The 13,763-nt window shown below is 36.7% G+C and overlaps 2 protein-coding genes across 2 annotated transcripts; both read left to right on the plus strand.

The window, feature by feature from the left end:
- The first annotated feature begins 1,175 nt into the window (after positions 1-1,175).
- LOC124932174 (leucine-rich repeat extensin-like protein 4) lies at positions 1,176-3,938 on the plus strand. Its single transcript, XM_047472789.1, has one exon. The coding sequence runs from the start codon at positions 1,276-1,278 to the stop codon at positions 3,457-3,459; it is 2,184 nt and encodes a 727-aa protein (XP_047328745.1). The 5' UTR covers positions 1,176-1,275; the 3' UTR covers positions 3,460-3,938.
- Positions 3,939-12,054: 8,116 nt separating this feature from the next.
- Positions 12,055-13,763, plus strand: LOC124929840. The gene is made up of 3 exons (XM_047470227.1): positions 12,055-12,135; positions 12,184-12,834; positions 13,092-13,763. The coding sequence occupies exons 1-3, from the start codon at positions 12,055-12,057 to the stop codon at positions 13,761-13,763; spliced, it is 1,404 nt and encodes a 467-aa protein (XP_047326183.1).

Raw genomic sequence — 13,763 nt, forward strand, 5'->3', positions numbered from 1 at the left:
AGATCAAGAGTCTTGGACAATCCAATAGACTCTCTTTAACAACTAAAACTCCTTAATTATTATTATTATCATTACTTTAATTTCTAACAAATGAAACTCTCCCAAAAATATTATCATTTTTGAGTCAATTTTGGTGGGTTTGTAGGATTTTTTAAATATCATTTTATTGATAAATAATTCAATTAAGATAGGAAGAATAAGTAAAAGATAGGATGAAATGGAATAAATCTTGTTTATCTTTTGGTCATGTAAAAGCGAGACACTAAAATCATTTGAAAATGATGTCGGTTAGAAAATTGGGAGTGTCAAATTTTATAATTGTACTGAATTTTTAGTTTGTTTTAAACCTTTATAGCTTGTTTGATCTGAAGTTTTTTTTTAAAACATTTATGAGTTTTTTTTAGAAATGAGTTTTTTTATAATAAAATGAGTTATTTAATTTTTGTAAGATAAATTATAAAAATAATTATGTTTTAAATATTTAAAATTATTTATTTTTATTAAATATAAATGTTTTGATATTTTAGTTTATAAATTAAATAATTTAATTTAAAAAAATTATATTAAATAAACTCTTTGTTTTTAGTAGATTTGAAAAAATAAAATTGAGATTTTATACCAATTCACTATCAAGTTGAATTTTAAGTTAGAATTTAAATAAATTTTGAATTAAAATATAATTTGAAAGTGTGAACTGTATCATGAATATATTTTATTTGAATATTGATTTAAATAAAATAATATTTTGTAATATATTTTAGTTATATATATATTATAAATTTAAATTCAAGTGTTGTGATTGTATAGTAATGTTATATTATTTATTAAAAATATTAATTTTATAAAGAAATACAAAATTTTGACTTGAGTAAATATCTTAAATATGATCAAGCATTTAAAATAATTTATGATAATGTCTTCTATAATATAAAATATAATTACTAAAGGTTTAGCTTCGGCGGGTAGGGCCATGGATTAACAATTTTTCTATGATGATTACAAATAATAATATTTGAAAAACAAATCTAATTATTAAACAAATTTAGCAAAATATATATATTTTTTAACTGAAAATTCTAACACACATTTTTGTAATTTTTTATTATTCTTTTTGACCTGAACTGTTTCATTTCAGAAAGAAGACAGAATATATAGTTAGCCTTCTTCTATCTGCACTTTCTCTCATCTCCTTCATTCAATAAACACCGCCATTGTTGAATTCTTCATTCTCATTTGAACTGAAGAAGAATCATCAGATGTCTCTTCAGATTTGAGATGAATCAACTCCACTTCCTTCTTCTTTCTCTCTCCTTCTTCTTCTTCTTCTTCCTCTCCACTCATGCTCAGTTAAGCAGCTTCACCAATGGAAGACTCTCAGATGCAGAGGCTCATTACATCCGTCACCGCCAGCTTCTATACTATCGCGACGAGTTCGGCGATAGAGGCGAGAACGTGACTATCGACGACACTTCTCTCATCTTTGAGAATCCTCGCCTACGGAATGCCTACATTGCTCTTCAAGCTTTGAAACAAGCCATACTCTCAGATCCACTCAACCTAACATCTAACTGGATCGGATCTAATGTCTGCAATTACACCGCTGTTTTCTGCGCTCATGCGCTTGACGATTCCTCTATCCGCACCGTTGCCGGAATCGATCTCAACCATGGAGACATCGCCGGATACCTACCGGAAGAGCTTGGCCTCCTTACTGACCTCGCATTGTTCCATATCAATTCTAACCGCTTCTGCGGTACAGTTCCTCATAAATTCAAGCATCTTAAACTGTTATTCGAACTCGATATCAGCAATAACCGTTTCGCCGGAAAGTTCCCAACCGTCCTTCTTCGCCTTCCGAGTCTCAAATTTTTGGATCTCAGATTCAACGAGTTTGAAGGAAGTATACCGCGAGAGCTCTTCGACAAAGACTTGGACGCTATCTTCATCAACCATAACAGATTCCATTCTGAATTGCCAGATAATTTCGGTAATTCCCCTGTTTCCGTCATCGTCTTGTCGAACAATCGTTTCCATGGTTGTCTTCCTGCAAGTTTAGGTAAAATGGCTGACACTTTACATGAGATTATTTTAATGAATAATGGACTGCAATCTTGTTTGCCGCCGGAGATTGGTTTGTTGAAAAACTTGACGGTTTTGGATGTGAGTTTTAACAAGCTGATGGGAGCTTTGCCGGAGTCGATCGGAGGTATGGTGAGCTTGGAACAGTTAAACGTGGCGCATAATATGTTGTCTGGAAGTATACCGGCGAGTATTTGTAAGCTTCCGAGGCTTATGAACTTCACCTACTCTTACAACTTCTTCACCGGCGAACCATTGGCTTGTTTGGGATTAGAGGATTTTGATGAAACTAAGAATTGTTTATCGGAGCGTCCTGATCAGAGATCTACTGCTCAATGCCGAACGTTCTTGTCGAAATCCGTCCATTGTAGCGCTTTCAGGTGTAATAATCCATCTGTTCCTACTTTGCCGCCACTTGTTCCGCCGGTTTATTCGGCACCACCATCACCGCTACCTCCTCCGCCACCGGTTTTGTCCCCTCCACCACCTCCTCCGCCACCGGTTTTGTCCCCTCCACCACCTCCTCCGCCACCGGTTTATTCTCCTCCGCCGCCGCCATCTCCTCCGCCACCGGTTTATTCTCCTCCACCACCGGTTTATTCTCCTCCGCCGCCGCCATCTCCTCCTCCACCGGTTTATTCTCCACCTCCTCCTCTGCCATCTCCACCACCACCGGTATACTCGCCGCCACCTCCTCCACCATCTCCACCACCGCCGGTATACTCGCCGCCACCTCCTCCACCATCTCCACCACCGCCGGTATACTCGCCGCCACCTCCTCCACCATCTCCACCACCGCCACCAATTTACTCGCCGCCACCTCCTCCGCCATCTCCACCACCACCAGTTTATTCTCCGCCACCTCCTCCACCATCCCCACCACCACCAATTTATTCGCCGCCACCTCCTCCACCATCCCCACCACCACCAGTATACTCGCCGCCAACTCCTTCACCATCCCCACCACCACCACCAATTTATTCGCCGCCACCTCCAACTGATCCTACACCATCACCAAACCCTCCATATTGCGTCCGTCCTCCTCCTCTCCCGTCTCCTCCACCGCCGGTCTATGTTTACTTGTCACCTCCACCACCACCACCTCTTGTGTATTCACCTTCCCCACCACCATCTCTGCCTCATTGTATAGACCCCTTTCTTCCTCCCCCACCACCACATCCTCCAATATGTATAGACTACTACACTCCACCACCACCGCCGCCACCAGTACCAATTCACTATAATTCGCCTCCACCAACGGTTTTCTACCCATTTGCTTTTCCTCCTCCGCCTCTTGAACAACAGGTATATGAGGGGCCATTACCACCCATCTACAGTGTCTCATACGCTTCACCTCCCCCACCACCTTTCTACAAATAAATATTCTTTCTTTTATAATCAATTCCTCTAACCTTTCCTCACTTTGATCAAAACAAAGTACAAAGTCCTCCATTGAAATTGAAATTGAAATCACCACTGCTTTTGTTGTTGCTGCCTCGCTCTTTGCATAAATTCTCCCTAGTTGGAATATTCATTTTACCAAAAGTGAAGAACAAATGAAGATTTTGAGTGCAAAACAAAAACAAGATTAGCAAAGAGTGCAATATTAGCAATCTTAGAGAGGAGGAGGCAAGACGAGGAAGGATCTCTCTTTCAATATATTTATTTGAATAATTGTTAGTCGATAAATTCCCAGTTGCAAAATAAATTGGAAGATAATTAGAAAGAGTTTAATTATTATTATGTATGTATGTATAGTCGAAGAATCATAATTTAGGGTCAGAAGCTGCTGCTTGCTTACTTGCTGGTTTGTGGGTTATTACTACTATTATATAATTAAATACATTTCCCTTTAATCCTTTCCATTTTGCTATATATATATATGTAGATGGACATTTCAGTCCACTTCTGTATTATATTTTTCTTGTTAATATTCACTAATATGATTCCATAGATTGGATATAGTAAGTACAAAATCACACTTATCAAAAGATCCAAAAGAACAACAACCATATAAGTACTTATAACATGCATGTCCCATGCATTATATTATATATATATATATATATATCAAACACTTATTTAAGAGACCATCTTAGTTTAAGGCATTTAGCATAATTGTCCCCATTGATCTGAACCATGGATGATCTGGTTATGTATCTCTCCATCCATATCTTCCAAAATAATTATCTCAAACATTGATATTCTTTTATATATATGTTATAAATTGATAACAAAAAATATAAAGAACACATATATTGACAAGGAAAAACCAGGGGCAGAATAGAGAAAACGAGAAAGAAAATAAAACCCTTGCTTCGAATTCCATATTTATAAAGTTTCATACTCTAACAGACCAGACCAACCTTTGCCTATAGGTTTTCATGGTCTCTCCTTGCTTATATGACAGTCAAATATCGAGGAATTTCGAAAATTATTGCTAAAATCTTAAGATTAAGATAATAAATTAAAGTTGAAAGAATTTCTTAAATATAAAATGCTAATAAAATTTTAATCGAATTATTTATTCACGTCTTTATCCAATCTTACAAGTGAATCCAATCTTACAAGTGAGTTGTGTTCGATTAAGTATATCTTACTTTTACATGAATCTCAATTTTAATTAATATATATATTATGAATTAATACAATATTTTTTTTTTATCAATTATGCTAATATTTTTAATATATATTAAGACTTTTTTTTTATATAATATGTTATAATTATATTTTTTATTTTTATTAAAAAAAGTTAATTAGTATAATCCTTCCCCCCTAAGTCTCCCCGAATTCCTCCATTGTCCTGTTTCCCTGGTAGGATCGAATTCAGATCTTAGTCATTGAGATTTGAAACTTGTTTGAATCCAAATCTCTATGCCTTTTTCCCTTGGATCATGTTGATTTGAACTTTGAAGTGCTCAAAATAGATACTTTTATATTTGATTTCATTGGAACAATACAATGGGAAAATCTTTATATTAACTCAAAATCAACTTAAATTAGCTTTAGAGTATACTTTCTTCCATCTTTTTGAATTTTAGCACATACAAGTAAAACTAAATTAATTTTTCATATGTTCATTAAAAATGATATGAATAGATCTTCTCCAGTTATCAACTGGTTTCTTCAAATCATTATTTTATTTAACAGATTAGTGAAGACTAAACGTTAAAAGGAAGCAATTGGGTAAGGATAATAAAGATAGAAAAAGAGCATGGGCATTTTAATTTTTCAAACAAGTTGCATACAAAAGCCGATGATATTTAGTGATCCAATGTGGGGTTGGGGGCCCCAGATGTGATTATACATACATGTGTTATCGATTTCGTTTTTATTGAATAGAGTTTTTTTTACTATTCATTCCAAAGAGGTGAAATTACCCTTTTTGTTGTTTTTTTTTATCTCTTTTGAAATTTCCAATCCCCCTTTGCTTCAAGTCTACTCTTCTTGTCTTTCTCATTCAAAAAACAATAAAGAGACTTTTATATCTTAGGAAAAACTCATTTCATTACTTATACTTAATCATCTTTATTAATAAACATAAATATTCATTCAAAACAATCAAACCCTGACCATCCTACTAATAGTTGGTTAGCTTGTCATGAATATAATCTTGATTTGAAACTTTGTATACAATATATGTGAAAGGATAAGGGAGCGACTCTTCCAGCAACTCTCCAATTGTCACGTTCTCAAAACACCCAAGAACATGACATGGGTGTTTTGAGAACATGACAACCTAGGAGTCACTCTCTATCGTTTCTCATAATATATATATATGGCTAATAAAACTCGACCGACCATCATACAGTTAGTTACAGTTCTAAGGTCAGATATTTTATGTTGACTGTAGAAGAAGTGAGTGGGCTGGTCTAATAAATTTCCCCTTGAGTGCATGCATATTTTATTAATTATGGACCCCTTTTCTGATCTAGCAAGTAAAAGGTCACAAATCTGATCTTCAATGACCCTAGCTTAAATGAAAAATATCTTCTCTCCCCTAATCTTTATGTGAAAGAATTCTTGTCGGTTGATTAGTTTGCTCATAATTCACTATCGATAACCATCTAGCATGTCGGTAGGAAGAATCATATGCATTAGTGTTTGAAGTTGAATTGGTTGATTGATAGTTTCACCAATGAGTAGGGATTCAAATCTATGTGCCATTGAATGACTTGATTTTTATATAGATATTGTGAAGTATGTAAAAGGGTCTAAAGATATTTTTTGGCATTCAATGATGACTTGATTTATGTTTTCTTGTGTAAAGGGTGAAGTAAACACTATAGAAATTGAACAGTTCTTGTCATTAAGGCCTTCTTCTGCATGCACACCCCACTTTTGACCAGACCAGCCATGACTCTTTTTCTTCTGATATTCAATTTATTACTCCAAGTACTAAATGAATACAAATATCTCTCTTAATTCATCATATCAAACTTATGTTAATTTCAAATAATCTGTCTATTACTATATACATGAGACACATAACAAAAGAAAAAAAAAAAGGAATAGTAATGGATGGTATTGCATATTTGCATGGGTCCCAAAGGTAGATGTTAGTCACATGGGATGTTAGGGCTTCTCTCCCATCAACATATATATATATATATATATATATATATATATATATATATATATATATATATATATATATATATATTTATTGCAATTATTATTATTATTGCTGTGAAAAATTTAAATATTTGTTAGTTGACTTTGCTTTTAAAGAATTAACTATGCCATTTATTTAAGAGGCTCAAATGCAGGCTGTGAAGGGATGAGTAGGTCAATCCAATTAAATATCCATGGTAGAAAGTGATGTCCCCTTTCCCACACTTATTTTTTTATTTTAAATTATTATTATTTATTTTATATATCATCATCCTTTAAATTGTTTTACCCAAAAATATATTTAACTCTTCAAAATAATCCCGCATCATTATTTTTCAAATACCTAAATTTAAAATTACTAAAAATAACAAAGACTAAAGATTTGGCCCTGAAATATATAAATATGTTTTATGACCAAAGACTGAAGCAACATTCCAAAGTCCATAGGTAAAGATTTGGCCCATTAATAAAGCCCAAACTTGTGAGTCTTTTCAATTTGAAAATAGAATTTGCTCAACGTTTTTCAGTTCTTCAAGTGATCATTTTTTTTTGTCACTTTTTCATATCGAACGGTTATTGTTTGTTGAATAGAGATTGCTCTTTTATAATCCACCTTTCATGATGATGTTTTATTCATAATTGTTGATTAATTGTAGTAGGGTTTTAGGTTTCTAGTATTTTTTTAGTGTTACCATTTGTTTTTTAAAGTTATTTACATGTTTTTATAGCTTTACAAACAATGTATTTAATGCATGAGCATTGAAATCTAAACAATATCAAATACAACCCTACTAAAAAAAAACATTTTTTTTCTTAAAAAAGGAAGAAGTTATGGATAGGCTTGGTGGGAGAATCAACCTAAGGTATTATTCTCAATTTATTGTTCTCTAGGTTCATGACACGTTTGACATGATCTGCACCAAGTAACATCTAAATTCTCCATTTAGATGATAAACTTATAGGGCTTGTTTGATTCAGGTTTATTTTGAAACAATCTTTCTTATTTTATTTTTGTTAAAAATACTGGGTAATGAACAAAATAAACTACTTGAATCATATATTAATATATTATAAGAATGTAGTAATAATATTTTGATATTTTAATTAACTTCATAGAAAAAGGCTCTTATCAAATTATGAAGACTTTAGAAAGGCATTAGATTCTCAAAAGCACCAACAGTCTTGAAACAGGGAAATTTGACGAAATGACCTTGCAAATTGGTTTATTTGACCTGGTGGAATTTTATAATTTTTTTTGCCCTCGTGGTGTTATATTTTTTTTTATACGATTTTGCCCTTGTCGCGAAACGCTAAGTCACTTAGCGTTTCGCGAAGTGGATCAGAGGTTTGTATAAATACCCAAATATTTTCATTTCACTAAATTTTTTTCTCTCTCTTCCTCCAATTCTCTCCTTCACTCACGGTGGCCGGCGGCGACGGCGGCCGGCGGCGACGACATCTCCGTTTCCTCCAATATCCATACAAATCAAACCCGATCAGAGCTCTTCTAACCTAACTAATTCATTTATGTTTATCTATTGCTGATTTCTAACCCTAGATCTATTTGCATGCAGGTTTCTTATACTAGGGTTTATGTGAGTTCTCCGATTCTAACTATTTGAACGGCGTCGAGGTAGATCTTCATTCTAACTGTTATGTTCTTGTTTACATTTTCTTCATTTCAAAAACTTTTTCATATTTCCTTTATGTCCATCATTTTCTCCGTTTTGGTTGATTCTTATTTCTTATATGGTTCATATTGGTTCATTGAGCATTTCGTTAGGTTATTATTTGTTATCTGTTCATATTTGCAGAAAATCTGTCTGATAAGAGCGTATCTGTTTCCGTTTCAGATCTGCTTACCGTTTCGCTACGGACTTGCCGTTTCGCTACGGACTTTCCGTTTCGCTACGGACTTACCGTTTCGCAAAGTATACCTCGCGATTCGCTAAGTATCAAGATTTTTTGTTATTTATAGTTAATCATGAACTTCATTTGACAAGGTATTTACATCACTTCATGGTTATGAAGAGAACATGTGTTAACAAAACAAACTTTCTAATTTTACATTGGAAACATTTAGATTCTTCAGAAAATGCCTTTGAAGAATCTATCATTGACCTCCAGATAAGCAAAGATTGGCTGACTTTGATTTCGTTAGTCGTTAAGCTAAAGAAATAAATTTCAAACAATTTTCTCTTATCTGGAGTTCAACGATCGCTTCTTCAAAGATTTTTTCTGAAGAATCTAAATGTTTCCATGTAAAATTATAGGGTTTGTTTTGCTAACACATGTTCTTTTCAAAACCATGACTTTGTTGTTGATACCTTGTCAAACGAGATAGATTACCTATGAAACCAATAAAAAAATTTGTACTTGACGATTCGCTAAGTACTACGAGCTCCAGCTAGGAGAATGGTTTGAATTCGATTTCGTTATTACAATATAGTAGCGAAAACGTATTCAAACCATCTTCTCTTAGCTGGAGCTCGTTGACCTCTCGATTCGCTAAGTCCCTCCCGATTCGCTAAGTCCCTCCCGATTCGCTAAGTCCCTCCCGATTCGCTAAGTCCCTCCCGTTTCGCTAAGTCCCTCCCGTTTCGCTAAGTGCCTCCCGATTCGCTAAGTGCCTCCCGATTCGCTAAGTGCCTCCCGACTCGCTACGGAAGTTGAAGAGACGCGCGTACTGACACGCGCTAGACCTTATATATTCAAAAAATTCAGAACATTTCATTTCAACCGCCCGACTCTCTCTCTCTAACCCATTTTCTCTTCACTGAATCTTGTCAAGCCCGATCATTTCTGCTTTCTTCTCGTTCGTCATTAAGGTTAGTTCATTATCATTTTCTGCTTTTTTGTTCATCGGTGGTTCTTGCATGTTAGTGTAATGTTGTTAATGTTCAGTATATATTTTTTTGCCAGTAGGGTTTCTGTTCAGTATATTTTTGTTGCCATTAGGGTTTCATCAGAGTTTCGCGAGGTACCTTCCGATTCGGTAAGTACCTTCCGATTCGGTAAGGACCTAGCGATTCGCTAAATACCTAGTTGTGGTCGATCATTTTCTGGTTTTTTGCTTATGGATTTTGGTCTTTGCATGTTAAGTTTAAGTGTTTGTTTCAGATTTTTTGTTTAGGGTTTTTGCATGTTAAGTTTATTGTTTGTTTCTGATTAGTTTCGTATTGTTTCCGATTCGGTAATGCTGTCTTATGTTCAGTTAACGGTTTCGCTCGGTACCTCTCGATTCGCTATCTGCCTCCCGATTCGCTAAGTGCCTAGCGATTCGCTAAGTGCCTCCCGATTCGCGAAGTACTTAGCGAATCGGGAGGCACTTAGCGATTCGATAGGTTCCTCCCGATTCGCTAAGTTCTTACGTTTGTATGTGTTTGTTCTAACATTTTTGATGATGTTGTTTCCTTTTGTAGATGGCAGAAACAACTGTTACTGAGTTTCCCGGTCGGATTTCGTGGAAAAGTGCCCTCACCCTGAAGAAGATTGTGAATAAGTTCGAGGAAATGGATCTTCTGGAGAGTGTGTACAATACCCAGTTCAGATCATTATTCACAGCCCCCCTCTTGCAGTTCTCAAGAAGTATTGTACATCAAATGTTGATGAGGAGGTTAAGCTCAAACTCCAAGGAGATAACTTTCATGGTGAATGGGCAAAAGCTTGTATTTGGTATGAAGGAGTATGCGTTAGTTACCGGCCTATGTTTCGGCGTTTATCCTGAGTTGGACCAAGAAAAATTGCGCTGTTGTCCACCTCTCTCGGTTAAATACTTTAAAGGGAGCATGAGTGTGAAAATGTGCGACTTCGAGAAGGCTTTTTTCAAATGCAAAGACAAGGAAGATGCATTCAAGATGGGGCTGGTAGTACTGATTTGCCAGTACCTATTCACATTTGACCCAAAAAGAGTTATATTTCCAAAAATACTCAACATGGTGGAAGACAAGGACACTTTCCTCAAATATCCATGGGGTAAGGTCACCTTTAGAGCCACCCTCAAGGGTTTAAACAAGAACATGAAACATCTCTGTACCTCATTTTTTGACAAGAAGGAGAAGGCTGAACAACCTTATGCTCCTTTTGCATATAACATCTATGGGTTCGCATTGGCACTTCAAGTGTGGACGTATGAGGTCATCGAAAGCTTTATCCCTAAATTCGCCAGAAGGAATCAGATTAATGACCCTCTACGCCCAAGGTTGTTACTCTATCATTCCAACAGGAAAAACACATCGACGGAGGTAAAGACTGCCCTAGAGACCACGGATGTGACTGAGATGGAAGAGTCCTCCATGGAGAAGAGGTTATACAGTGGTGATGTATTTGAGCAAATCGACGAGACAGCTGATGATTTTTTTGAGGGATTTACTGATGGGAAGGTAATAAAAGATGATTTTGATGAAGATGATGAAAGTGAAGATGAAGAAGTTACTCCGATTCCCCCCAAACCTGCCACGAGGAAGAGAAAGGCTGATGCTACTCTTAAAGAAGCAGCCAACTTGAAGAAGAAGCTTGCTTATGAATCGATTCCGGCCCGCATTCTTACTCCCCCATCCGCGACCTCAAGTCCTCGGGCTGACACACCTTCTCCTCGGGCTGACACACCTTCTCCTCGAGCTCCAACACCTACTGTTGGATGTGATTTTAATGAGATGAAGGAGGAGCTGAAAATAGAGTTGAAAGAGGAGATGAAGAAGATGAAAACAGAGCTCATCAAAGAGCTAAAAATCACAATCCAAGAAACTCAACAAACTCACGTTGAGTCGTTCAAGAAGATGGTTTTTAATATGTCCACACAGTTGTTAGAAAAATCCAACAAAAGGATGTCCATATTATTAACCAGATTAGATGATATGGAGGATAATATAAAGAAGAAGAAGAGTAAGAAGAAGGATTCTAAGAAGGCTGTGAAGGTTGAAGAGGAAAAGACTACTGAGGTATGGAGATATTGAATTTTGCACTTTACATTTTACTTCGCCAAGTACATATCTGATCTAACCAGTACATATTTTGCAGGTTAAGGATTCTAAGAAGGATGTCGAAGTTGAGAAGAGCAAGGTTGAACAGGAGGAGGAGAAGAAAGAGGTATTCTGCGAACTTTTAGTTTCGCAAAGTAGTTTCCGTTTCGCTAAGTTAGTATTTTCCGTTTCGCAAAGTAGTTTCCGTTTCGCTAAGTTAGTAGTTTCCGTTTCGCAAAGTAGTTTCCGTTTCGCTAAGTTAGTAGTTTCCGTTTCGCAAAGTAGTTTCCGTTTCGCTAAGTTAGTATTTTTCGTTTCGCAAAGTAGTTTCCGTTTCGCAAATTATTTGTTGTCGATTCGCTAAGTGTGAATTTTGTCTATTTTATAGGAGATGATAGCGATGCAGGAGACTGTGGTGGATGATGAGAAGGTGAATGATGGGACTGATGGGAAAGACGATGTAATGGAGGACAATGAGAAGGTGGAGGATGAAAAAGAAGAGGACGTTGAGAAGGTGGAGGACGCACAGAAGGTGGAGACCGATGAGAAGGTGGATGATGATGAAAAGATGGATGAGGATAAGGTGGAGAACGATGAGAAGGTCGATGATTCAGAGAAGGTGGAGGATGAAAGAAAAGACAACGATGAGAAGGTAGATGATGATGAGAAGGTGGAGGATCCGAAGGTGGAGGACGTAAATATAGAGGTTGAGGCTAAATTGGACGGTGAGAAGCTGGATGGTGTGGCTAGGGTGGATGATGTGGAGGTTGATCTGAAACTGAAGGATTTGAAAGTGAAGGTGAAGGATGAGAAGACTGTGGGGGATGTGAAGGTGAAGGATGAGAAGACTGTGGGGGATGTGAAGGCAAATGATGACAATGATGACAATGACGATTTCCAGTTATACAATACTCCTCCTAAAGGAAATTATGGGAGGAGAGTGAGGAAGCCGAAAAAAGATGACTCGTACACCAACCCTTCCTTGTCAAAAATGCCCAAGACAAAGGATCCTATGAAAGTGAATCACCTTCAAAAATTTGATGATGAGCTACTTCATAAAGTAAAGGCGTGGTTGGATGATAAAAAAACCGATAATTCGACAACGGATTTACATACGGTTCAAGCAAAGAAGGAAGTGTTGGTTAGAGTTGTAACAAGGCTTACATGGATTGAAGACGAGGTAAGTCGTTCAAATCAATTCATTAATCTTCGTTTCGCAAAGTACTCTTCGTTTCGCAAAGTACTTTTCGTTTCGCAAAGTACTCTTCGTTTCGCAAAGTACTCTTCGTTTCGCAAAGTACTTTTCGTTTCGCAAAGTACTCTTCGTTTCGCAAAGTACTCTTCGTTTCGCAAAGTACTCTTCGTTTCGCAAAGTACTTACTTAGTCAATGTTGTTTGATATGTACTCAATGTATGTTGTATGCTCCCATTGTGCAGGAAATCGATGCATTCTGCCATCTTCTGCGGAAAAGGATTTCCTGCTATCCCAAGACATATAAAAATACACATGCGGCAATTGGGGATTGCGTATTGTCGGATAGAATCAGGCGACTGCACAGGGATTTTATTAAGGATCCTGCCAAATTTCCAGTCGACGAATTCAAAGACTATTATATGGGCGCACCACATAGATATATGCCAGAGTGGTCAACAATTGACGACGTCTACATGCCAGTGAACATTAACCAGAAACACTGGATTTTATGTGTAGCACGTCTTCAAAAGTACCGCATTGACGTGTACGACTGTGACGCCTATCTTTATAAGAATCTGGATCCTTATTTGAAACCCTTCTGCGACATGATTCCAATTATATTCGCCAAAACAATCACTCCTGGTGAGAGGGTAAGGTATCCTAATTTCAACTTCGAAGGCCCCATCCAACCAATGACTTACAAACGGTTTCCACACCCCAAAGTGAAAACCGCTGCTGCTAAGGTTGGAGAAGTCCCACGGGCAACAGAGAGCGGGGACTGTGGGGTCTTCACGCTAATGTACATGGAACACTTGACCGCTAATCAACCCGTGCACAATGTGACCTCAGAAAACATGGGGTTTTTTAGGCAGAAGATGGCGGTCAGGTTATTCCATCAGATTATGGAACATTGA

This window comes from Impatiens glandulifera, chromosome 3 (assembly GCF_907164915.1).
Source record: "Impatiens glandulifera chromosome 3, dImpGla2.1, whole genome shotgun sequence".
NCBI lineage: Eukaryota > Viridiplantae > Streptophyta > Magnoliopsida > Ericales > Balsaminaceae > Impatiens > Impatiens glandulifera.